Below are 27,743 nucleotides of genomic sequence, written 5' to 3' on the forward strand. Positions count from 1 at the left end.
CTCTACCACTGAGCCACAGCCTCAGCCCCTGTATTTTTTCCTTTATGCCTTTTTTTAAAAATAATTTTTTAGTTGTAGGTGGACACAGTACCTTTATTTTATTTATCTTTATGAGGATTGAACCCAGCGCCTCACACATGTGAAACAAGCACTGTACCACTGAGGCCCGGCCCCAGCCCCTGTGCTTTTAGCTTTTTTGATGTATTATTTTAAAATGTTTTTCTTCATCTGAGGTCATGAAGATATTATCTATTATATTTTTTCATATTTAGGTCCATAATTCTGAAATTGATTTTTTTTTTTTTGTACATGTGTCAGACAAGGGGTTTAATTTCATTATTTTACTCCTTTGGATACCTAGTATTGTTAATTAAAAAGACCATTCTTTCCACAGGACTGTGGAGTGCCATCTTTGTTGTAAAGTTTTATATTGTTCCTTTTTCTACTTGTCTGTCCTTGAGTTAACACCACACTCTCAATTAACTAGCCTCTTAATAAGTCTTAGTAATCCTCCTACCTCATTTTTCAGTTGTGTTTTGCTTATTCTTGGTCCTTTGTATTCCCATATAAATTTCCAGTTCTGTTTCTTAATTTCCACATGAAAATTGGATTATGATTTTGTAATGATTCTATAGATAAATTTGATGAATCTTGACATGTCATTTGAGTTTTCCATCTGCGAGTATAGTCTTTTTCTTCATTTTCTTGGGGTATCTTTGCTCTTGTCAATGAAGATTTATTTTCTCCTGTTTTAGGTTAATTCGTGGACACTTGATAATTTTTAAAATCTTTTAACTTAGAAATACTTTCATATTTATGGGAGAGTGACTACAGAGGTTTTGTAGATAGTCTGAAGGCTGAGGCAGGAGGATTGCAAGTTCAAGTCCATTCTGAGCAACTTGGTGAGAGACCCTGCCTCAAAAATTAAAAAGTAAAAAGACTGGGGATATAATTTTATGGTAGTATACCCCTGGGTTCAATCCCCAATATCACCCCCTCCCCCACAAACAAACACACACACATACTTGTCCTACATTTTCTGGTTTTTGACATTTTATCACATTTTCCTCCTTTATGTATTTGTAGTTCTATTCTATAGAGTGCTTATCTGACATGTGGGAGCCCTGGCTTTAATCCTTAGGACTGAAACCAACCAGCCAAAAACCCAGCGTAGTTCTGCAATGAGCAGCTGGCTAGCATATTATCTTCAGCATTTTCACTTAGTCCTCCTGCACAGAACCAATCTCCCGACCACCAGCCACACTCAGCCTGGTGGCCAACTTGTGTTGCTCTCCTCCAGCTCCACTGACTCCCACTACTGTGCTGAGCATGTTTTTAGGGGGTAGGATATTGAGATACTGTGAAAAGTGGTATCTTAAAAAGTTTTCTGATGATTGTTGGTGTGTAGGAATATAATTGTTTTTTTAGTTTTGATTTTCTAAAGGTTTAATTCTGCTTATTTACCTTTATATCCTTTGGATTTTTAGATAAACAGATATATGTGCAAATACTGACATTTACATTTGCTTTTCTCATTGTTAATCTTTTTGTTTCCTTATCTTTACTGCTCTGGCTGGGATCTACACTATAATATTAAATAGAAGTAATGGCATCAGATTCCCTTATGTCTCATTCTTGATAGCAAAGAAAAAACTTTCACTGTGTCCTTCAGTACTTTTTTCTTAATAGGGGTTATTAATTTTTGTGGTACCAGGGATTGAATCCAGTCCTTTTTAATTTTGTTAAATTGCTTCCAGGTCACTGGAATTTTACAATTGTGCACTGCTGTGTCTGGCTGATAGGACTTTTTTACATGACCTTTTTCAGTTTATGAAAGTTACTTTGTAAATCTTGGCTTATTAGGAATGCCTTCATTAATGAATTGATATAGATGTTAAATTTTATCAAAAGACTTTTCTAATATCTGATTATGTATTTTTTTTAGTTGTTGATGGACCTTTTGTTTACTTATATGTGCTGTTGTTAATCAAACTCAGTGCCTCATGCACGTTAGGCAAGCACTCCACCACTGAGCCACAACCCCAGTCCACGTATTTTCTCTTTAATTGTGTAGTGTAGCAACATAATTATAAAGTCAGCTAGGTGTAGCTGGGTGCAGTGGTACACGCTTATAATCCCAGCTACTTGGGAGGCTGAGGCAGGAGCATGCCAAGTTTGAGACCAGCCTGGGCAATTTAGCAAGACCCTGTTTCAAAATAAAAGTCTGGAAATGCCGCTCAGTGGTTGGGTGCCCCTGGGTTCAATTCCCCAATAGCACTACCAAAAAAAAAAATTAATTTTTGGGTAAACCCATTTGGTTATAATATTACCAGCCTTTTCAACATATTGCTGGATTTGATTTGCTGATAAATTCTTTTAGAACTTTTTGCATCCACTGGGCGCAGTGGTGCATGCCTGTAATCCCAGGCTGAGGCAGGAGGATCACGAGTTCAAAGTCAGCTTCAGCAAAAGCAAGGCACTCAGTGAGACCCTGTCTCTAAATAAAATACAAAATAGTTCTGGGGATGTGGTTTAGTAGTCAAGTGCCCACTGAATTCAGTTCCCAGTATCAAAAAAAAAAAAAAAAAAAAGACTTTTTGCATCTGTGTTCACGTATATGTATGAATTATGGTTTTGAGTTTTGGTGTTTTTTTTTTATGAGTGTGTCTAAAATAAGATTAATCTCCTATTAAATTTTTGGTAGAAGCCATCTAGGATTAGAGGTGTATCAGGTTGAGTTTGTTTCTTTCTTTCTTAATCTGTTTTAGCAAGTTATATTTTTCTAGGAATTATTTGAGCTTTACATCAAACTTTTACCTCAATTTTGACGTAAAACTGTTGACAGTATCCTTATTATTTTAAGTGACCACTCAGTCTGTGATGATGTCTTTTTCACTTTTGACTGTGGTTTTTCTTTTTTCTTTTTTTGTATTTTCTGTTTCCTTGATATTTTATTAGTTTGTCCTTTTTATCCGTCTTTCAAAAGAAGCAACTTATGGCTTGTTGATCTTGTCTAGTTTATGTTTATTTTTGTATTTCTGTAATGGAGTTATTGCTTTTGGTTCCCTAGCCAGGGGAATTCATACTCTAACAACCTGAGTCTTTGGGCTCACAGCTGCACCCTTCTCCAGAGGAGTGCTTTTTAGCCAATGGGCTGCTTGTTCCCTTAGGAGGAGATCAGAGCCAGTCTTCAGTGGCCTAGGATTAGAAGCTTTGTTTTAATACTTGCTAGCTTGGACAGATTTCTTAAATTCCACATTAGATTCTTCTTTAGTGAAGTGATAATTGCATTAACCATATAGGTTCTTTATGATGATTAGGAGCTACTGTAGTATTTAGAAAAATAGCTTACTAATTCCATGTTAGATATTTTGTCTGAGATTCGATTTTTTTTTAACTGTTTATGCTTTACAGGAAATTTGAATTTCTGTTATAAGGCACCAGTCTTATTGGTGAAATTTGTTGGCTTGAGATCTGATTTTTTCCCCCCCTTTTCCCTAATGGACTTAGGAATTCTAATGTTGAAAACTTGCACAAATTTGTGTGGCAAAAATCCAGGAAAAGTGACTACTGCAGATTGAGTGATTGATCCTATTGTGATAGCAGAGGGAAATTCTGTTCCATAATTTCTCTTTTCCTTGGTGTTGGACTTAAATCAGTTGAAAATGTATTTTTGAATCACAGTTTAAGCTTCAATGAATGTTTGCTTAATTAAAAAAAAGATACCAATTCTATATAGCTCTGGGTTTAAAACATACAGCTGTTGTCAGTTGTAATCAACTTCTGATTTTCTAGATATTCTTTTTCCTATTTTTGTAAATTCTTATTCCTTGTGGCTTCCTTTCTTTCTACTGCCCAGGATTGGAAATTTGTTTTTTATTAGCATTCATAGAGGATGAAAAGGGAGAAATAACGGCACTGTAGTTCAGGTGTGGCTAATAAAAATGTAAAATGCAAGCCACACAGGTAATTTAAAACTTAAGTAACCATATTACAAAAGTAAAATGTAAAACAGTATTATATAGCCATATTATAAATAGTAGCAATTTTCAGGTAGCCACAGTATAAAAAGTACAACGTGGAATCGATATAAAAATTATTGGTGAGATATTTTATGTTCCTATTTTCATATTAAGTCTTTGAAATCTGGAGTATATTTTATACTTTTGGCACATCCCAGTTTGGACTTGGCCACATTTCAAGTGCTGAGAAGTCACTACATTGGACATGCGACTCTAGTCCTGTGTTAGTTTGGGGATGAGCTTAACACTTAGATTTCTTTTCTCTCTCTCTCTCTCTCTCTCTCTCTCTCTCTCTCTCTCTCTCTTTTTAATTTTTAGGTTTAGGTGGACACAGAACTTTTATTTTACTTGTTCTCATGTGGTGCTGAGGATCAAACCCAGTGCCACACGTATGCTAGGTGAGCTCTCTACCCCTGAGCCATAACCTCAGCCCTCTTAGATTTCTTTTTACTTTTACTGCATTGCACTATTAAACTGTCTGATGTTGATGTGTAGTAGTGATCATTATTTCTTATATAGTTTTATACATAACCATTTATACCCCATACTTAGTGTCAGAAAAGTGGTTAAGCATATATTTAAAGGAAATACAATTCTTTTTTAATCAAAAGATTTAGACTAAACTGGGCGCCGTGGTACATGCCCTTAATCCCAGCTACTCGGGAGGCTGAGGCAGGAGGATCTTGAGTTCAAAGCCAGCCCCAGCAATTTAGCGAGACCCTAAGCAACTCAGTGAGACCCTGTTGCTAATACGATATAAAAAAGGGCTGGGGATGTGGCTCAGTGATGAAGTGCCCCTGGGTGAAAAAAAAAAAAAAAAGAAAGAAAGAAAAAATCCAGAGATTATAGTTATAAAAATACTGAAAATATAGTGTGTCTGGAAATTCTGGTTGTATGGCTAAATATAAATGCAAGAATTTCTTTGCCTTGGGTCTTTCTCTTGTGTTGAAAAGATGTGCAGTGAGTCTTGTTGCTATGAGTAGGTGAGTTTACCACCCTTGCCTGTGGCTTTTATCAGCCATCTGTGCTTGTGGGGAAGCTCAGTATTTGTCACCAGATCATTCCTAGTCAGTCCTGAGTGTTCTCCTTAGTGCTTGGGTCTGCACAGGGCTGTTTGGAGGCAGCAGGGAGGATGGAGCTGAGGAGGGATCTGTCAGATTAGGACAAATTGCTAGCACCTGTGTTAGCTAGGGTTCAGCATCTAGAACCCTCAGTCTTTCTATTCTTTGTGCAATATGGAACCCTGAGCCCCTAGAACATGCCCATCTCTGCTGGGAAAGCACTGAAGTCAAGAGTGCTTCACATCACTGGCAGGTCAACAACCTTCTAGAAGGCCTCTTTTTAGGAAAGTTTGTTTTTTTCTGGCTGATTAAAAATTTGAGTTACACTTAATTCAATAAAATGAGTTACACTTAATTTCACTCCTAGACTTTACATTGTGACATTTTTTTTGGTTAAGATTTTGTTTGCAGCTGACTGCGGTGGCAAACGCTTGTAATCCCAGTGGCTCAGGAGGCTGAGGCCAGCCTCAGCAATGGTGAAGTACTTAGCAACTCAGTGAGACCCTGTCTCTCTATAAAATGCAAAATAGGGCTGGGGATGTGGCTCAGTGGTTGAGTGCCCCTGCCCTGCCCCCAAAATTTGTTTGCAACCCCCATCTTGTAGATTGCATCTTGTTGTCTGTTAAATCACATGTCCTCCGTTCTTTGAACAGTGTGTTATGAACATGTTTACCCCTTAAAGTTTTCTCAGTGGCTGCAGAGATAGGACATTGAAGTCAGGAAAGGTGAGGGTATTTGCCTGAGGTCACCTGGTAGGTTCCAGGACTAGAACTTGCACTTGTCTGATGTTGAAGCCCATGTTTTGAATAGGAGACTACAGGTTAAATCCAGTTTTTCATTGAACCAACTTAATGCAGTTTTTTGTCCTCTGTTCATAGAAGCTATCTTGTGTTAGCTTAAGCAAAAGCTGATTCATTATTGGTGTGTGGGGCATCTTGTGGACCCTGCCAGGAAGAACCGAGCTGAACACGCGCGCGCTCGCACACACACACACACACACACACACACCAAAAAAAAAAATTTGTTTTTTTGCAACAAAAGTTTCATTGGCTAATTCCTGCATTGCCTCTTTTGACTTCCTTTTACTAATGCCAGAACACCCCATTTTGAGTTCTTGTTGCCACTCACTCACAGGGTCACCCAGGAACTTTATTCTGCCCCCCTCCTTTAAAGTACTAGGGAGGAAAGAAAAACATCTGTGAAACAAGGATCCTTCTACAAGTTTGAGTCTCAGGTAGACTGAGGAGGAACCTGGGAACTGACCCTCAAGTTAGTAATGCTGGTCCAGAGAAATATGGGCCGTGGTCTTTGACTGGAGTTAGTACTCTGTTTGGAATACAATTTGAGAAAGCCAAGAGGACCTGAGAGAATACCAGGAAAAGTGTGTGGGCCTTTATGCCTCATGCTGGCAGTGTGGGTAGTTAGGGGAACTGCTGCTGGAGAGAAGGGCTTGGAGAGGGTGGGTGTGGGTCTGCATGGCTCTGCACAGGGCCCTGGCCACCTGTGGCCGTGGAACACTTGAAGTGTAGTTGCTTCAATCTGAGATGTGCTCCAGGTATGAAACACAGGCCAGATACTGGAGATTTATTATGAAAAAAGAATCTAAATGTCCCAGTAATAATTTTTATATTGTTTCCTTTTGATCACATATTTTTGATTGTTGGTTTAAATAAAATATTAGAATTCACCTGTGGGTTTTTTGTTTTGTTTTGTTTTGTTTTTTAGGAGACTGTTGCTTAACAGACTTTATTTTTAGGTCATAACAAATTTTGAGTGCAAAGTAGAGACAGTTTGCATATACCTTCTGCATCCTCTACTGTCAGCTTCTAGCGACAAAGGGGAACATTTGTTAAAAGAGTGGATGAACCTGCATTGACACAGCATTATCCTCACAGTCCATAGTTTATATTAGGGCCCACTCTTGTGTTGGACATTTCTATGGATTTGGACAGATGTATAATGATATGTGTCCACCACTCCAGTATTTTACAAAGCAGTGTCACCGCCCCCATCTCCTCTTTGTGCTGCCTGTTCATCCTTTCCCCAACCCCTTGGCAGCCAGTTTACCTTCTTACTATCTCCATAGTTTGTGGTTTCCACTGTGTCATGTAGTTGAACTCATATGGTATATAGCCTTTTCAGATTGACTTCTTCCACTTAGTAATATGTGTTTAAAGTTACTCTTTCTTTTCATAGTTTGTTAGCTCATTTCTTTTTAGTGTTGCATAATATTTCATTGTCTGGAGGTACCAAAGTTTGTTTATCTAGTTGCCTACTAAAGGTAGTCTTTGTTTTCTCCAGGTTTTAGCAGTTATGAATAAAGTTTCTGTGAGTATCTATAGGTAGGTTTTTGTGTGGATATAAAGTTTCAGTTCATCTAATAAAGACCAAGGAGTGCAATTAGTAGATTGTATGCTTTGTTTTGTAAGAAATCTCAAAACTGTCTTCCAAATGACAGCAGCATTTTGAATTCTTTCAGGCAGTGAATGAGAAATTCCTTTTGTTCCACCTCTGCATCAGCATCACCATCTTCATCAACATTCAGCAAAATCTGGTTTTGTCATTCATTGTTCTACATTTTGGTCATTCTAGTAGGTTTGTGGTGATATTTTGTTGTTCTTCCTTGTGTGTTCAGTTATGGGGCTCATGTTTGTGGCTTGCATTGTGTTCTCTTAGAACTGGGACAGACACCTCTAGAACTGGGACAGACACCTCCAGAGGTGAAAAGGAAAGAAAAGACAGGCATTAAGTAGTCGTGAGGGAAGTGCATTTGAGAGGAGTATGACAGAAAGAGCAGCATGTTTGTTTCCTAATAGAAATGATGCAGCAAAGAAGGAAAAAGTGAAAATGGAGGAATAAAAGGATAAAGAATGAGTGGAACAGAGTCCTCAGGTATGGAGGGGTGGGGCCTGGCGCATGTCTTGTGGAGGAGGTTGTAGTGATAGAGGAGGAGAGCAGGGCAGATAGATGGGTGAGTCTCAGTGGTCCTGAAAAACATAATGCCAAGTGGTTTTCCATAAAGATTATTAGCTTTCCGTGCCTCCTTCATCAGTTCTTCCTTCCTGGAACAAATCTCTGTTCCTGTGGGGCTCTGCATTGCGTGAAAGTCCTCACATCTACCCCCACTGCTTCCCTTCCTCAAGACCTTCCCAGTTTCCTCCTGGTAGGCCAGGGAGCCTTGGCCTTTTCCTATGCACTTTAATGCAGGTTTCTGTGCCTCCTTGCCTTGAGCAGTGTCCCTGCATCTTGAATTAATGGGTGGTAAATACTGAGGCAAGCCAAGGTAAAGCCACCTAGTGTGGTGGCACAAAAGTGTGGAACTGGCTATTTCAGCTAGGCAAATTATGTGATGCAGGGACCCAGTGACAGAGGGCCTTGTATATCACACTTGATGACCTGCAATAGGTTAGTTCCTTTCAGGCCGTAGAATGGTGGAAGGGTCTAAGCCAGAGGTTCTCCTGGTCATATTTGCATCATGAAAGACTGCTCCTGGGAGACAGAGGCCATGTGGGAGGCACCAGCAGCTGACTTAATCTAATAGGCATTTATAGAACACTTACCCAACAACAGCAGTGTGTGTATACAGTCTCTTAACTAAACATTAAAGATCTACCAAGAGGCCATCTTTTGAACCATTAAAGAAGTCTCAATATATTTAGGAGAATTAAGATTATATAAAGGTTCTTCTTTGATGGCAGAACTGTCTTAGAAATCCATTAAACTACAAATATTAGAAAATGAAACCATACCTTAAACAACCAACCCATAGTCAAAGACAAAATCAGAAGGAAAATTAGAAAATCTTTTTAACTGAAAGAGAATGAAAACACAGCATATTTATTAAATGCAGCCAAAGTACAGGAGAATTTATAGTTCTAACCACCCATATTGTACAAGAGAAAGGGCTGGATATTTCTACTTTACACAGTGGAGAACAATTGTAGTAACCCAGAAAATGAAAATAATAACATAAAAGCCAAGCTAATAAAGTAGGAAAAAAACCTAAAATACAGAAATTGGTGAAATAAGCTTTTAACCTTATTCTTTTAAGAATCATAAAATTGATAAACCTTAGATAAGTCCAAAGATTTGAATAGATACCACACCACAGAAGAAGTAAGGACTGACGTAAGCGCATGAAGAGATACTTAATAGTAGGGAAACCACAGTGAGATAGTACCACATATACATTGTAATGGCTACATGTAAAACAACTGACCATGATGAGGGGTGGAGTAATCGTAACTCTCAGATACTGTTCTTTGGGAGAGGGTTAACTTAAGAGTTAAACTCACACCTAACATATGACCCAGGCATCTTAAGAAAACAAAAGCAAATTTTTACACCAAGACTTGTATGTAAATGTTCATAGCAGCTGTTTATAACAGCCCAGACCACAAACAACCCAAATATCCATCAGCAGAAGAATGGATAACAGATTGTACTCAGCAATAAAAAGGAACAAACTCCTCATGCATACCTGTGAATGGTCTCAAAATGATGCCTGACCCAGCTATTCTAGAGCACTTGCATATCCTATGCAAGGTCCTGGATTCATTCCCCTGAACTGCAACAGACAGTGCTGAGTGAAAGGAGGCAGATAAAATAGCATCTATTTTTTTATTTTTATTTTTATTTTTTAAACATATTTTTAGTTGTAATTGGACACAATATCTTTATTTTATTTATTTATTTTTATGTGGTGCTGAGGATCAAACCCAGCGCCTCGTACATGCTAGGTGAGTATTCTACCACTGAGCCACAACTCCAGCCCCAAGAGCATCTAATGTACAATTCAAGAAGTTACTAAGTAATCTGTAGTGACTGAGCCCAGACTGGTGATTTTCTGTGGACAAGGATGGATTGGAGAAGGAGTGAGGAGGGAAGGATTACAGGAAGCTTGGGGTAATGGAAATGATATTTGTTTTGATTGTGGTAATGTTTTAATGAGGTGAACATTCATGAACACCTTTTAAATTGCATACTTTAGGTATCTTCAGCTTTTAGTACTTGTTTTACTTCAACACAGTCATCAGTTTTTTAAATTTATTTTTTGTTTGTAAATGGACACAGTATCTTTATTTTATTCATTTATTTTTATGTGGTGCTGAGAATTGAACCCAGTGCCTCACTCATGCTAGGCAAGTGCTTTACCACAGAATCACAACCACAGCCCTCATCAGTATTTTTTAAAGGAATCAGTGGACTTCATATTTGTGCCTCACATTTAGCCAGTTAGGAAAGTAATCAGGCAGGAGGTCAATAATAGTTGGTGAACTTGACTTGAATTTGAGTCAGATATCAGGTGTGTGTGTGTGTGTTTTGTGGTAACCCTTCTACTTGCTTTATCTAAAAAGGGCATGTTTTACCCTAGCTTTACACTAGAGAATGTAGTTCTTTTTTTTTTGTCTGTCTGTTTGTTTGTTTTAGTACAAGAGATTGAAGCTAGGGGTACTCTTCCACTGAACCACATTCCCAGTCCTTTTTACTTTTTTGGGGAGGGGATGAGTACTGGGGATCGAACTGAGGGGCACTCGACCACTGAACCACATCCCCAGTCCTATTTTGTATTTTATTTAGACACAGGGTCTCACTGAGTTGCTTAGTGCCTGCTTTTGCTGAGGCTGGCTTTGAACTTGGTGATCCTCCTGGGATTATAGGTGTGCACCACTGCGCCCAGCTCTTTTTTACTTTTTGAGACATAGCCTCTCTCTAAGGTTGTTGTGACTGGCTTCAAAATTGGGATCCTCCTGCCTCAATCTCCCAAATTGTTGGGATTACAGGAGTCCACAACCATACCCTGTGTGTTCTCTTTTGTTTTGAGATGGGATCGTGCTATGCTCCTCCAAGCTTTTCTCCAACCCTTGGGCTCAAGAGATTTTGTCTCATCTTCCTAAGTAGCTAGAAACCACAGGCATGCTGCCATGCAGACAGACTCTTCCTCTATGGGTCATCTCATCTAGTTGATGCCAAATTATATGTCCAGTTGCACCTGATTGCTGGAGTATCTCACTCATGCAGAACAAAAACTTCACATTGGATGTTTCTGCACATCATGTACACAGCATCCAAAGCAGGCTTCTGATTTTTGCCATTGGTCTAGCCTGCCCTCCTGTCTCTGGCATGTTTATTGTTGGCCCTGATTGTTGACCAGGGGTTTAAGTCCATTCCTATGGACTCTTGGAAAGAGTCCCACCTTCAGCATCCTTGAGTCTGAATGCTTTCCTCCATGGCTTCCACTGAGCCTAAACCACCTTTTCTTCTCTCTGCAGCTGTAACTGTCTACAGCAGTGTTCTTACATCATTGTCTCTACCCGAGTTTATTTTTCACATAGCAAAATTTCTTTTAAAGATGGGGATTGTGTCATTCCATCCATGCCCTTGTTGGAACCATAATAAGCCTGAGTGACCTACCCCTTCCTGTCCTTCTGCCTTGCTGTACTCGGTTGCTCTGGAAGCTCCACCCCCATGGCATTGCTTTCTTTGAACTTGCTCATTTGCACTTGCTGTCACCTTTGCCTGATCATCTTCCAGATCCGGCGTTTCCTTTTCTTCTTAAGTCTTTCCTCTGCTCCTATTAAAACACCATAGATATATAGTGGCATGCATTTGTAATCTCAGCTCCTTGGTAGCTGAGGTAGGAGGATCCTTGAGTCTACTAATTCAAGCCAGTCTAAGCAGCACAGTAAGACTGTCTCAAAAACAACCAAACCAAAACCAACCAACCAATAAAAACAATCAAAATAATGCCACCCTCTTAGTCCCACTTTATACCCATACCTGCTTTTTTTTTTTTTTAATGCAAGGTACCATGTGACTTTGAGTTCACTTGTTTAGTGTCCTTTTAGAACAAAAGCAGATGATCTATGTTTTTTGCATTGTACCCTGGTGTCTGTCCTAAAAGAAGACCCAGTATAGAGTAGATAACCAGATGTTTTTGGATGTCTCCCTCGGCCAGTACTTTCCCACAGGTCGGCCCAGATGCTGGAAGTTGTCCTTGACCTTTCACCCCATCTCCTGCCTAGCCTCTGCCTCCCCAGCCCCAGGAGTCTTACCATCTCTCTGTTCCTGGCAGCTCTGTTCCAAACCGCTGCCCTCTGTCTCCTCATTGCCTTCCCTGTTCCTTGTGTCTCCTCCCATGTACACTTGGAGTTGGTCCTCGGCTCCCTGTCTCACCCACCCTGGCCACCTGGCCTGCTGGCCTCAGTGTTTGCTGCCACAGTGCTCTTCCCCAGGTGTCTGATGGCTTCAAGGATCTCCTTAAGTTACTTCCTCAAGGAGGCCCTTGCTGCCACCCTAAGTGAAAGCGTTCTGTACCCAGTACTAGGCGCTTTTTCCTGGTTTGTGTTTTTTCCTCATCATTTGCTCCTATCTACTATTGTTCATTTTTACTAATTTATTTGTTACTTTGTCTTTTGAAGAGCATATTAGCTCCTCAAGGGCAAAGATCTTTGTTTATTCACCTCTGTCCCAGTGCCTGAGCAGTCATGATCTCCCAGCAAGTATCAGGACAGACAACAGGGTGCAATGAAAAGAACAGAGAGCATCTGCTTTTTGTTCTAAAGGGACACTAAACTTTGAATACCCTGATCCAAAAAATCTGAAATCCAAAATGCTCGAAAATATGAGACTTTTCAAGTGCGGATGTGACAACTAGTAGGGTTTTCAACATGTAACTTCATGTGATAAGTGACAGTCAAAACTTAGGTGCACTTGAAAATGTTATATGAAATTACTTTCAGTCTGTGTATAAGATGTATATGAAACAAATTTTTCATGAACATAAATTTTGGGGCTCATTCCCAAGATATCTTACATATATGTAACTATTTTAACCCTGAAAATATCTGAAACACATGTGGATCCAAGCCTTTTGGATTAGGGACACTCTGCCTATAATGAGTGATGAACATGTGAGCCCAGAACCTGATATTTCAGGGCCATGATGGCTGTCAATTATAGTGTCAATCTGGGACTTTGGTAACCATAAAGCTCAGCAGGGCCCATCAGGTCTGATGGTTGTGGCTATTCTGCTGGGGGCAAAGGTTGTTTTCCAGGATTAGGGAAGAGAGGTAGCTTTACAAAGGGTTAAATCAGTGAGAGTTTTGAAATCCTCATAATTTATATAATTCTCATATCTGTCAGTACAGAAAAAGACATCTGCTTTCCTATATTCTGTGTGGTTGGGGTCTGCAAGGACATGATTGGCAGCCATTGTTCAGTTCTTTCCCAGCAATCTCCACACACTAAATTGTTCACTGAGCCAGGTTTGGTTAAACCACAGAACTTTGTTGGTGTGATAGGGCACATAGTTTCAATCACTCTTTTATAAAAGCATGTAAGAATGTAACGAGTCATTTGTACTGAGAGGTGCCTTCCTTCCTTCCTTCCTTCCTTCCTTCCTTCCTTCCTTCCTTCCTTCCTTCCACCCACCTCTGGGGCCAGTTATGCCAGTGCACACTCATGGTCCAGTTGAACATTGGTGACAGAGAGCCACAAGAGTAGGACTTGGCTGGGTACTGGAAGAGTCTCTGGAGCCTTTGTGAGAAACCACAGTAGTTTTGTTGTGGGTCTTAATTCTCCTTCACACCTGATGCAGTGCTGCAGGGGCCCTCCAGAAGGCAGGGCAAACCAAGGGGGCGTTGGTGCTGTGTAACCCTGTGGTGTGCTGTGGCTTTGTGCACAGACAGGTAGTGCTGGCTCCTATAAGTTGCTGCCTGGCCCTGCCCACTCACTGCCAGGTGCCTCTGTATCCAGTAACTGCAGGTGTTCATCATCAGGTGCAGAGCAGGGCCATCTTGGGGTTCTCTGATTTGGGTTAAAATCCTGCCTGCTATCCCCACCTATTAGCCTTAAGCCCATTTCCAAACTCCCGAGCCTTGTCTTTTTCTCTGCTCTGTGTGTATGTGTGTTTCTAAAACCGTAGTTTTACTTTTCTGAGAGGATGATGATAACCTTTTGAAAAGGATGTAGGGTAATCTTGCCTCTGCCTTAGGCCTCTATCTCTACCTTCATCGACAGTTTAGGACCTGTTTGAAAAAAGCAGCCATTGAAATTGGGAAACTGGAGTTGGATTCAGCATTATTATTACAAGGCCTGGAAGGGAGATCAGGTCTTGGAGGCCTGGCTGCCCTCAGGTTCCCTGTTGTTTGTCTGAGAAGGTCAGTGTGAAGCCCTTGGGGCAGTGGCTTCAAGCCTTGTTGATGAAGTGCCATTCTGGTGCTTTCTCATGGTCTGACCATGGTACTGACAATTTCTTTTGAGGGGAAGTAACGAAGAAGTCTAGGCAAAGAATTTTCTAATTCCTAATAAAATTTTTCTTATGTTGTTACTTCTTTATTTCAAGTTTTATGAGTTTCTAAAACATGAGGTTCAGTTTTATTTTACAAATTTTCTATTCTTTTTCTTTATATAAACATAATGTGCACTTATTTTAGAAAATATACATCTATACATATATTTACATATATGTATATATAAAGCAACCTTGGCTTTGTGAATCAGGTTTTGAAAATAGAATTTTTTTTTCTGTTCCAGACTCCTTTTAGTTTTGGCATGAATCATAGGACACCACCCTACCCCGCTGGGGATTATTGTCTTCTGTGCAGAAGTGAACGGAAAGACCCTTCATTCTTAGAGAGTGGAGTTAAGACTGCGAGCAAATTGGCCCTTTCCATGGCACCCAAGGGCAACAGCGTGCTGCACCTGCCGCTGTGGGTGTGCCCGGACTGCCGGAGAACTGTGGAGAAGGAGGAGAGGCACGGCGGCCTTGACCAGCCGGTGAGTGGCTGCCAGCGCAAGCAGGCTCATCGCCCTCTCTGTGGGATGTGGGTTAACTGGCAGCAAGAGGAAAGAAGCTGCACCTGCTTTTAGGGTATTCCCTTCTGCACTGTCTTCTGACCTAAATTCCACCCTCCCGACCTTCATGGCCACAGGTGCAGGAGGTGGTGGGCATCTGCTCTCCTTATCCGGACAGTCAACAAGCTTGTGGTCCCTGGCTGATTTTGACTTTCTTAGTTCAAGCTTAGGATTTCTTTCATGGTGCAATTCCCTACAAAGCTGGTAGGCCTTTTGTGTGTTTAGTTCTAGACAATTCCATGGGCTGCTAACTCACCTGAAATTGTTCCTAGCATTTGATTCTTAAGCCTGGCCTTCCCCCTTTGCTTTATCCTGTGCCACAGGTTATGGAGGCTATCTTGAGACTGTTGAGGTAGGGTGGGGCCCTTCTTCTCATCTTGGACCTAGCTGGAGTCTTAGTGGGCCCTTGTTCTAAAAATGCTTTGAGATCTATTGTTTAGGTTCCAGGAGTTGGCTTTTGTAACCATTTAAGGCCCCACATCTATTCCCAATTTCTACTTGCAAGCAACTAATTGTTTTCTGAGCTCTATCTTTTCTGATCTATATGTGGCCAGTAAAAGGCAACAATCAAGCTGTGGCTGTGGCTGAGTGGTAGAGTGCTTACCTCGCATGTGTGAGGCACTGGGTTCGATCCTCAGCACCACATAAAAATAAATAAATGGAATAAAAAGGTATTGTGTCCATCTACAACTAAAAATATTAATTAAAAAAAAAAGCAACAATCACTGCCTTCTGTTTTCTAAGGTGGGACTACTTTCCAATTAGTCCCAGTGACAGTCAAGGAGCATTTGGCTGCAGTGCTGGTGGCTCTTCATACCCTGAGCTTCACCTGCTTCTTTGCTGCTGCTACTCAGCTGTTCAGCCAGGGATTCCTTGAGGGCAGTATCCTGAATAGTAGGCTTTAAGTCGATAAACCTTGGGCCTCATTGTTTACTAAACTAAAGGTAGCTTTCCCACTCAGCCCCCTCTTACAAGCCCATTTCCTGCATTATTTCTATTAGTTTGAATTTTCCCTTAATTGTCCCCTCTTTCTTCTTTTTGGAATTTAATTGAAGGTAGCCAGCCACCCCTCCCCCACTTTTTTTGCTAAGAGCAGTGCCTAGTCTGATGCATATTAGGTACTTCAGAATATTTGAATTAATGAGTAAGCAAATGATGAACAAAGGAGTGAATGCACTGACCCTCATTAGAGATTAAAACTAGAGCCCAGGTTTAACCCTTGGTAATGCCCCTCTAAAAAAGAGAGAGTTTATAGTCAATTGGAAGTTTTTTCCCCCTTAGACATTTTGCTTTTATTGTTTTAAAAACTTATTGGTTTGTTTTATTTTGTTGCTGGGAATTGAACCTGGTGTGCTTTACCTCTGAGCCACATCCCTAGCCCTCCTTATTTTTTTTTAAATTTTTGAGACAGGGTCTTGCTAAGTTCCTGAGGCTGACTTTGAACTTGTGATCCTCCTGCCTCAGCCTCCCGAGTACTGGGATTGTAGGTATGCGCCACCACACACAAAAAATGACACATTCTACTGTCATTTTTCATGTGATAATTATCTGTGTCCACTTAAAAGTATTTGGTATTTCCCTCATTATTTAAATGGAAGACTGTTTAGTTTACAGATGTCAGTTTGTTTCCTATTCTTTTCCAGTCCATGTTCTAAGTCCTTCCATTGGGTAAACCTATTTATTTATTGTTTTTTTGTTTTTGTTTTTGTTTTTTGGTTTTTATGTGTCCTGAACATTGTCATCTTTCCTTCCTGTTCCAGCCCTGCTCTGGTATTCAGCCTGTCTGTGCCCTTGGGAATACTGCTGCTGTCCCCAGTACACAGGCCTGTGGCATTGCCTCTGTTTCACATCATCAGTTGTGCTTTGGAGCCTCTGGTGCCCTGGCTGGCAGTTGTCCTGATGACGATCATCTGTCCAGCGAGGCTTTCTCCCCCCACTCAAAATAGCAACCACAACCTCTATGGAGCTGTAGTGCTGGCATATGTGTGTCCATGGACTACCCGTTGCCTTTGTAGATAGACTTCTTTATGGACACTGGTTTTAGATCACTGATATTTTTAAATTATGATGATTTACATACAGTAAAAATTCACCACTTTTTTAAAATATTTTATTTTTTAGTTATAGATGGACACGATATCTTTATTTTTTATGTGGTACTGAGGATCAAACCCAGGGCCTCACATGTTCTAGGCGAGCGCTGTACCGCTGACCCACAACTCCAGCCCTCACCCTTTTTTCTTTAAAAATAAAAATAAAACCACAAAAATTTCTCATTATCAGGGTTAAGATACAGAAAGAACATTTGCACCGTCTTGTAAAGATCCCTTGTTCCCCTTGGTAGTCAGTATTTGGCCTCTACTCTGGTCCCTTGTAATCATGGACCTGATTTCCCCCCACAGTTTTGCTTTTTCTAGAGTGTTCCATAAACTCTGTCATTTGGCACAACATTCTGGAGGGTCATCCATGTTGTTGGATGTGTCAGTAGTTTGTTTCTTTTTTTTTTGTTGAAAGCATTGTGCAGATACACCAGTTTACCCATTCCCCAATTAATTGATGGATCTTTGGGTGGTTTGCAGATTTGGGCTGTTTTGTAAAAAGCTGTGAAGGACATTTTTATACAGGCCTTTCTGTGGACATTCTATTGGCTTGTTGCTGCATTGGTTTGCTAGAATTTTACCAAGGACTTTGCTTCTGTGCCCATGAAAAATGTCTGCCTGTACTCTAGTCTTGCAATGTTCAGGAAAGAAGTTAAAATATGTCCCTGTGGGCTGGGGTTTTGGTTCAGTGATAGAGGGCTTGCCTAACATGGATGAAGCACTGGGTTTGACCCTCAGCACCATATAAAAGTAAATAAACCAAATAAAGGCATTCTATCCATCCACAACTAAAAAAAAAAAAAATTAAAAATAAAAAGTGTGTCCCCGTTTCTTCTCCCTTTTGGGGGGAGATCTGTGCAGAATTGATACCACATTTCCTTAAGCATTCTTGCGCTCTGCTTATTTCTTTCTGTTAGGTCAACTGTAGACAGTAGAGAGCCCCAGCCTGAGGGAGCTACTGGCTGTGCATCTGTGAGGCTGAGTGAGCCCTTTGGCTGGATTGTCTGCAATGGTGTGTGCTGCACCCTTGTATCTCTGTGAACCTGGGGTTGGGTCTTTCTCTACTTTCTACTTGATATAGTTCACTTTTTCAGCCTGAGTCGGGGCAGCCCTGTGTTTGGGGCCTCAAGGGCAACTTTCCTGGCAAGTTGCCCCTGCCCCATCAACCAGATTTTGCCTTGTTTCTGCAGGGGTCTGGCCTTCACTTTTCTCTGTGCTGGTCTACTGCTTCTTTCCAGTACAGAGAGCTGTTCCTCTCCTCTCAGCCACTGGATAAGGCTTGGCCCTCGGCATAGGGTGCCTGCCCTCCCCAGCCCTAAAGGCTTTTGCTTCCTATAGAAGAAAGGTTGGTCAGCAAGGTGGGTGGCTTCTTTTGCAGTCTTCCTGGGAATCCTTCAGGGCTTCCAGGGGTTATATTCCTGGCTGGCTACACTTATTAAGCTGTTTTTTTCCCCCTGATTTTATGGCCTCCTTCTATATTCTTTACTTTGCCAGAGGCAAAACAGGGTGTCCCTTTCTCCTTCGAAGGGCTTGTTGCCCCTTGTTGTAAAATTTGTCTGGTAGCCAGGTCACTTCTGTTCTTGGTTGGCCCCAAGTTAGATTTTATGAACTATGGTTCTGTCTCATTAGGGTGGGAGCTCTAAGAGCACTGTTCTCTTGCAGCTTTCTGACCCCCTACGGAAAGTGGGACTGAATTGTTCTTTTCTAGATACACATTGTGTGATTGCTGGTGGTCATAGTAGGTCAGTGGTGATTTTTCCCCTGCCTCCCAGTTTCACGTTGTGTATTTCCCCAGATTCACCTGTAGCCGCCCTTCTGTACATTTTCCTGCCTGGACACCATTTCCGACGTTCAGCAGGTGTCTGGGCATGAGGCCTTTTCTGTGGCTCAAGTGCAATGCTGTCTTCTGCTACCTTAGTTCTCTGACAGCCACATATGTCTCTAGGTGTGACTTCTGGTTGAGCTTTTTCAGTGAATAAAGTTAGTTTTGTTAAGTTACATTCTTAGGAGATGTTATAGTTATTTGTAAAAAGTTATTTTCAATTCCCGTTTTACCTGCAGATGTTTGTTCTTCTTCTTTTTTTAAAATCTTTATTTAGAGTCATCCCCGCCCCCCCAAGAAGCAACTTTTTCTTTTATATTTTAAAATTATATTTTAAGTACTGGGGATTGGATTCAGGCTGCTCTACATGAAGCTACATCCCCATTCCTTTTTATTTTTTATTTTAAGACAGGGTCTTGCTAGGTGGCCCAGGCTGGCCACAGCCTCAACACAGGAGTGTGTTTGCCACTGTGCCTGGAACAACTTTTTATATTAAAAATATTATTTCTTTATTTCATTAATTATTACTATTTTATATACTATATATATATATATATATATATATATATATATGTACAGTTGGTTAATTAATGCTATGGTAGATATCATAGAAAAATTTTAGAGGCATGAAGGAGAAGTAGAGCAAAGTAAATTTCCTCCAGCATCTGCGTCTTCATCTTCTTTACCTCCAGAGGGCTCTGCTCCTGACAGGTGATTGTGTCTTCCTCCAGAATGTTTTCGTGGCAGGTGGTAATTGCAAACACCACAATGTCTTGAGTTACAGAGGGCTCTCAGTCAAGGATGTGTTCCCCCATTTCTCATTGCTCCTGAGGAAGGAGTTCCAGTGCCATAGCCAGGGAGGTACACACAGAAGCTGGATGCTGTCTGTTCTCTAGGTCTTTTCTGACTGTTACCTAACAGTGATCTATAGAGCCTGAGCCTGGGCATTTACTCTTAGGGGAGTTGCATTCATCCCCTCTGGGGAGCCCACAGACACTAGGGGAAGTTACTTGCTCTGTTCTCTTTGGTGCCCTATCACTCTTTAAAATTTTAATCAAGTAGCCATAGCATTTCTGTTCTGACCTCACCTGGAGGCTGGTGGGAACTTGACCCAGGCTTAGCCTGCCTACTTTCCTCCTGTCTGATTGGCCGGCAGCCATAGGAAGCCACTTTGCCATCGTTAAGCTATGCTGTTGGTGGCTACCTCTAATCTGGATTTTTCTTCTTTACAGTTACTCTCCTGCCTTCCTACCTTGGATATTTACCTGTCAGTTTTCATTTTTTTGCTCTGATATGTGCTACAAACTTCTAATTACTGTTGTTGATTTTGAAATGGTAGTTTCATTGGCTCACTTTTAAGTATTACCTAGTTTTCATTAGTTGTTTTCACCCATGAACTATTTCAGAGTCTTTTAAGTGTCTTAATACCTATCTCTTGAATAATCTTTAATCATGTTGACTTTTTAAAATTAAGTTTATTTTTCACTGATACATAAACATCAAAATACACTAGTGGGGTGTTTTGATAACATGTACATTGTGTAATGTTTAAGTTAGATTAAACATACCTGTCTCCAAAAACATGTATCTTTTTTTAATATATATATATATTAATATATATATATATATGTTGTAGTTGGACACAATACCTTTTATTTTATGTATTTATTTTTATGTGGTGCTGAGGATTGAACCCCTAGCACACCTCACACGTGCTAGGCAAGTGCTCTACTGCTGAGCCACAACCCCAGCCCCCATTTATCTTTTTTTTTTTTATGGTGAAAACTTTGAAAATCCTTTCTTCTAGCTTTTTGAAATGTACAATATATCATTTTTGTCTCTAGTTATCTTACTATTGTGCAACACACCAGACCCTTTTGCTCTTTTCTAGCTAAAAAATTCAGTGCTGTCAATGTTGGAAATCCTCATCTATATTACAGTATTTCTTTGCCAGTCATTTACAGTTGCTAATTCTGATGCATAGTTAAGGTTTTGTAAATGTTCTGCATGATCCTTTTCTCTGGGGTTGGGTGGAGGATTCTGTGGGCACCTGTTAACAGATTGTGAATTAAGTGCTTAAATCCTTGTTTTTGTGGTCATTGTTTCTTGTGTGCTTATTTTACCAATTTGAAATCAGTCAGAATCTCATATTCTGCATGTCTCTTTGTCTTTTTTTCCTTATAAATATTTCCAGTTTTGCTGTGCATTTTTGCAGTTATGCTAGACAACCACAGCTTGAAGACATTGTATCTTGGTACTACCTTTCTTTGCTGCCCTGGAGCCTTCTAGGGTGTTCTTTTCTCCTTAAGGTGATTTTGGGTGTTGATCTGTTGCTTCTAAAGCACTTGCCCTCCCTCCTTCTTGCACCCTTTCCTTCTCTGAGAAGTGTGTTTTTGGCATTTGAGTATAGTCAGCAGAGGGGTAAACTATTTGGTTTCACTGAGTGTCTGCTTCTGGTTTTGTTTTGTTTTTTCATTGTATGGACACAATACCTTTATTTTATTTATTTATTCTTATGTGGTGCTGAGGATTGAACTCAGTGCCTCACACATGCTAGGCAAGTGCTCTATCATTGAGCCCCAGCTCCAGCCCGAGTGTCTGCTTCTTAATGGTGAAATTGTTCTTTGCTATAATTGCTAATGTATTTGTTAGTGCCACCTCTGGTCAAACATCAGATGTTGCCTTTATCCTAGGTCCCGCACGTGGCCCTCCTAGCCACTCACTGGTCCTCGAAGCTTTCCCCATGTGCTGAAGGTGTTCTGTCTTTCATCCTCTTGCCTGTGTTGCTTATATCACTTAAGTGTTTAAACACTGTAGTTTGATTTTCCTGGTGTTTTGAATTTTGTAAAAATATAATCATGCTGTGTCCAGTTATGCTCTAGATTTACACATGTTGTCATTCCTTCGTTTCCATTGCTATGCACTGTTTACCTTTGGAAACACACTGCGTTTTCATTTCCAGATTTTTGCCATTAAGAGCTATCCTCTTGACACACAGAGTAGCATATTGTGTTGTCTTAGAAGGAGGGAAGGAGGGGCTGGGGTTGTGGCTCAGCAGTAGAGTGCTTGCCTAGCACAGGTGAGGCCCTGGGTTCGATCCTCAGCACTACATACAAACAAATAGATAAATTAAAGATATTATGTCTGTCTACAACTAAAAAATCAAATGTTTTTTTTTTTTTTAAAAAAAGGAGGGAAGGAGTTGCTATGTCATAGGGGATTTATATAATTAACTGATGGCATATTAAGATCAATAGCACATTTGAAAATAAAAATTATTTTCCAAACCAAAAATAATTTTGTGAGTAGAGTGGCACTGTATTTTATTTTTGTTGCAAATTTCTTTAATGTTTGGATAATAGAAGAAAGCTGGGCTCTTCTATGTGCTTTTGTGTTTAGTCTCTTGTGATAGGTTACCTTGATTGAAGTAAATGAAAAAAATTTAATGGCTTTCAGATAATTTTGAGTATTCTAGTTTAAGCTACAAAACAGCCTTCCTGCCTGCCTACCTGCCTTGATTCTTCCTAGGGATTGAACCCAGGAGTACTCTACTGCTGAGCTACATCTCCAACCTTTTTTATTTTTATTTCGAGACAAAGTCTTGATAGGTTGCCCAGGCTGGCCTTAAACTTGCTTCTTCCTGCCTTGGCTTCCTGAGTAGCTGGATTATAGTTGTGTGCTGTCTTGTGGAAGTGAAAATTTCTTGATGGTTAATTACTACCTGGAGTCTGAAACTGATCAGTAATCTTTTCTGACTCTATTGTATTAAGATTCATCGAACAGCTGGGCATGGTGGCACACTCCTGTAATCCCAGTGGCTTGGGAGACTGAGACAAGAGGATTGTGAGTTCAACATCGAGACACTAAGTAGCTCAATGAGACCTTGTCTCTAAATAAAATACAAAATAGGGTTGGGTTTGGGGCTCAGTGGTTGAGTGTGCCACTGAATTCAATCCCTGGGACTCCCTCCAAAGGGAAAAAAAAAAAAGATCCATTGGTCTGTCTCACCCTCTGAATGGATCTCTTACATGTAGTTTTGTAACATTGCTTGTTAGTCATTTACAAAATGGTTTATCTAGTTGGGCAGATCTTCCTGATGTGGACATCTTTCATTGTACTGTCTTAAGGCATCATTGGCCATTGTCTTTAGGGAAAACTTTCAAGCTTATAGAGGCAGGTACAAGCTTTCCCAAGTTCTGATCTTTTCCTTTTCCTCCCTTTCCTTGCTCTCCCTCCCTCCCTCCTTCCTTTCCAGGGATTGAACCTAGGGGCGCTTAACCACTGAGCTGTATACCCAGTCACCACCCCCACTTTTGAGGGACATGATAGTTTATTTTTAAAAATTGTACCACACTGATCATGAAGACAAGCATGCACATGATAATGGCATTTTTTATTGGATCCCCTAGCCTTTTTTTTTTGTACCAGGGATTGAACTCGGGGGCACTGACCACTAAGCCATATCCCCAGCCCGATTTAATATTTTATTTAGAGACAGAGTCTTACTGAGTTTCTTAGCACCTTGCCTATGCTGCCTCAGCCCCACAAGCCACTAGGGTTACAGGTGTGCACCACCGAGCCCGGCCCTTTTTTATATTATATTATATTTTATATTTTTTAAATATTTATTTTTTTAGTTTTAGGTGGATACAATATCTTTATTTTTATATGGTGCTGAGGATCAAACCCAGTGCCTCGCTCATGCCAAGTGACCGTGCTACCACTTGAGCCACATCCCCAGCCCTTATATTTTATTTAGAGATAGGGTCTCGCTGAATTACTTAGGGCCTCATTAATTTGCTGAGACTGGCTTTGAACTTTTGATTCTCCCGTCTCAGCCTCCTGAGCCAGTGGGGTTATGGGCATCCATCTCTGTGCCCAGTCCCAAGTTCTGATCTTTGCTCAGAAAAATTATGATTATGAGAAAGCTCAGATTTTATGATTAGCCACACATAGTGTCAGTTGTTTTCCTTGAAGTGACAGGCTCATTTTGTTCGTTTTTGGGAACTATCTGACAAATATCCAAGTCTAGATCACCATGGTCTGCCAGTCCTCCTCCCCCTCCTTCCCCTCCTTCCCTTCCCTCCTCCCTCTCCCCTCCCCCTCCTCCTCCCCCTCCTCCTTCCCCTTCTGACACAATACCTTTTTAACTTTATTTGTATGTGGTGCTGAGGATTGAACTCAGTGCATCACTCGAGCTAGGTAAGCGCTCTAGGACCCTAGCTCCTGTCAGTCATTTTTTCAAGTAAAATTGGCATTTCATGGGCTCAGTGGAGTGTTGTGCCCGCTGTGCATCATGCCTTTCCAGAGCAGCCCTCCTTGGGAAGGTTGCAGAGTGCTTTGTGTGCACTCCCTGTTTCATCCCTTAGAATACTGAGAAGACTTGTATTAGTGGTTGAGAACTAATATAGATGGTGACTTACTACCTCAGGGACATTGTTGGTGGAACTGTCTTTTCCATTGAAAGCCTGAGTGTGTGGCCAGGGGGAGCCCAGTGGCACTAGTGCTTCACTCCCTCATGCTTGTCAGGGTGCTGGTGTTTGCCACCATTGCATTTGCTATAGTGTAGACACAGTGAGAAAGCAGAGGACATCTTGGTATTCATATGGCAGTGGCTTTGACTAATGGACCCGCCAAAGGGTATTAGGGCACACTATTCTCTCAAATTTTTTGTTCTTATTGGCTTATGGGATTTCATTATATATATGGAATATATGTTAAACATTTATATGTAGTCTTAGTATGTTCATACTTATATATTCCCTTTATTGTTTATTTTTCACTTGTATTTATGTTGGCTTTTATGAACATAGATTTTTTTTTCTTTCTTGGCATTAGGGATTTAAACTCAGAGCTGCTCTATCACTGAACTATATCCTCACCCCTTTTTATTTTTGAGACAGGGTCTTACTAAATTGCCCAAGCTGCCCTTGAACTTGTGATTTTTCTGCCTTAGTCTCCACTGTCACTGGGATTGAAGGAGTATATCACTATCACTATGCCTAGCCAAAAGTTTTAAATTTTGATCAGTACAATTGATCTCTTTTTTTAATGAGTTGTGCTTTTTGTGTTCTTTGGAAATCCTGGCTACCCAGGGTTATTGAAGATTTTTGCCGTGTGTGTGTGTGTGTGTGTGTGTGTGTGTGTTTTAAAGAGAGGAAAGAATTATTTATTTATTTTAGTTGTAGGTAGACACAGTATCTTTTTTTTTTTAATTTTTTTATTTATTTACTTTTTTAATAACAGATGTCCTGAACTATGAAAGAGAGAGAGAGAGAGAGAGGTGGGGGGGAGGGAGGGAGGGAGGGAGAGAGATTTAATATTTATTTATTTTTTAGTTTTCGGCAGATACAACATCTTTGTTTGTATGTGGTGCTGAGGATCGAACCTGGGCCGCACGCATGCCAGGCGAGCACGCTACCGCTTGAGCCACATCCCCAGCCCTAGACACAGTATCTTTATTTGTTTTTATGTGGTGCTGAGGATTGAACCCCGTGCTTCATACATGCAAGGCAGATGCTCTACCACTGAGCTATAACCCCATCTCTTGCCCTTTGTTTTTGTTTTACATGTCTTCAAGGTTTAGCTTGTACTCTTATGTCTATGATCCAATTTTTTAAAATATATTTTTTAGGTATAGATGGACACAACACAAAACCTTTATTTCTATGTGGTGCTGAGGATCGAACCCCGGTCCCACCCATGCTAGGCGAGCCCTCTACCGCTGAGCCACAGTCCCAGCCCCTATGATCCATTTTGAGCAAAGCTTTGTATCTGTTGAAAAGGGGAGGATTGGGCTGGAGATGTAGCTCAAGCGGTAACGTGCTCACCTGGCATGCATGGAGCGCTGGGTTCGATCCTCAGCACCATATAAAATTAAAATAAAGATGTTGTGTCGACCGAAAACTGAAAAATAAATATTAAAAAAAAAAGAAAAAGGGAGGATTGTGGGCATCCATTTGCATGTGATACTCAGTTATTCTAGGACTATTTGTTGAAAAAAACAAAATTTTCTTGCCCATTACCTGGGCACATTTGTTAAGTTCCGGGCCAGCTTTAGCAACTTTGCAAGACTTTGTCTCAAAATAAGAAATAAAAAGGGCTGGGAATGTAGCTCAGTGGTAGAGCACCCCTGGACTCAATTTCTAATAATCCCCAGCCCCCCAAATGTAAAGATCCCTTTCTTCCTTCCTTTCTTATTTTATTTTATTTGTACTAAGGATGGAACTCAGGGGCACTCAGCTACTAAGCCACATCCCCAGCCCCCCCCCCTTTTTTTTTTAAGAGAGAGAGAGGGCTGGGGATGTGGCTCAAGCGGTAGCGCGCTCGCCTTGCAAGCGTGCGGCCCGGGTTCGATCCTCAGCACCACATACCAACAAAGATGTTGTGTCCGCCGAGAACTAAAAAATAAATATTAAAAATTCTCTCTCTCTCTCCTCTCTCACTCTCTCTTTAAAAAAAAAAGAGAGAGAGAAATAATTTTTTAATATTTGTTTTTTAGTTTTCGGTAGACACAACATCTTTATTTTTTTTATTTTTATGAGGTGCTGAGGATCAAACCCAGTGCCCCGCACATGCCAGGCGAGCACGCTACCACTTGAGTCACATCCCCAGCCCTTTTGTGTATGTGTGTGTGTGTGTGTGTGTGTGTGTGTGTGTGTGTGTGTGTGTGTATGTGTGTGTGTATATATATATATATAAAATATTTTTTGTTTAGGGCCTCACTAAGTTGCTGAGACTGGCCTTTGAACTTGGTGATTTTTTGTTTCAGCCTTGGAAGTTACTGGGATCATAGGCGTGTGCCACTGCCCCTGGCTACAAATCTGTTTCTTGAATCCATTTTGTGCATATAATGAATGTCCTGATTCCTGAAAGAGTGAATCATGAAATTCTGTAGTAGATGTCCTCTACCTTCTTTTCCTGTAAAAGATGTCCACTTCTGTTTTGACCTACAAAAGTGTTTTAGATATTCCAAATGCTTTAATTTCCACATAAAATTTAGAATCAGCATGTCAGTTTCTATAAAAAAAAAAAAAAACCCTGATAGGATTTGAGTTGCATTGTGTTGAATCTCTAGGTTAATTTTTAAGAAGAATTGACATCTTAATAATACCAAGTCTTCCAGTCCGCAACTCTTTATTATGATATCATGATTTTTTAAAAAATATTTATTTTTTAGAAGTAGTTGGACCCAATACCTTTATTTTGTTTATTTTTATGTGGTCCTGAGGATCGAACCCAGGGCCTCGCATGTGCTCGACGAGTGCTCTACTGCTGAGCCACAACTCCAGCCCCTGGTATCATGATCTTTTAATTCTGTTTTTAGTATTGCTTTGTAGTGGCCAGTGTTATAGGCTTTGTAGGTAGTATTCTTTTTGCAAAATATTTAGTATTTTTTCTTTACTATTTTAAATGGATTTCTTAAAAATTTCAGTATCCAGCTGTTCATTGCTAGTGTATAAAAATGTAATTTTTATTGGTACTGTATGTATCACATTGTGATAAACACATTCACCTGTCCAAACTCAAAGAATGGCCTGAGACAACAGGCACAGAGAAGGCTATTAATGACAGTCTTGCAAGAGTGGGTGTCAGGGTGAGCAGGCACACCCAGACCAGTCACAATCAGCATTTCATTCCCTAGTGCACAAGGTCCCTTTCTTTGTGCCTCATTGGCTAAGTACCATGGGTGCACAGTCTTCCCAAACTTCACTTAGGTTTTGTTCTCTTATTGGGTTATTTAAAGAAATGCACCTTTTGCTTATCCCGCCTCCCTTTGTCTCTCTTGGGGTAAGTGCACTTATGATTTATCTTGGTTGGTCAGGTTGGCTTCTTACCCTACCCCCTCTTTGTCAAGGACTATGAATCTGTCACACTTAGG

The 27,743-nt window shown here is 40.5% G+C and overlaps 1 protein-coding gene across 3 annotated transcripts in view; it reads left to right on the forward strand.

Annotated features, from left to right (window-relative positions):
- The window catches only part of FAM193A (family with sequence similarity 193 member A), a 151,089-nt gene that overhangs the window by 43,262 nt on the left and 80,084 nt on the right, over positions 1–27,743 (forward strand). For all 3 annotated transcript variants that reach the window (XM_081304586.1, XM_081304587.1, XM_081304588.1), the window contains exon 2: positions 14,621–14,863. In XM_081304586.1, the coding sequence (XP_081160712.1) occupies positions 14,621–14,863 (243 nt within the window). The remainder of the gene's footprint in view (positions 1–14,620; positions 14,864–27,743) is intronic.

Source organism: Spermophilus citellus, assembly GCF_964194105.1.
Source record: "Spermophilus citellus genome assembly, chromosome: 8".
Classification (NCBI taxonomy): Eukaryota; Metazoa; Chordata; class Mammalia; order Rodentia; family Sciuridae; genus Spermophilus; species Spermophilus citellus.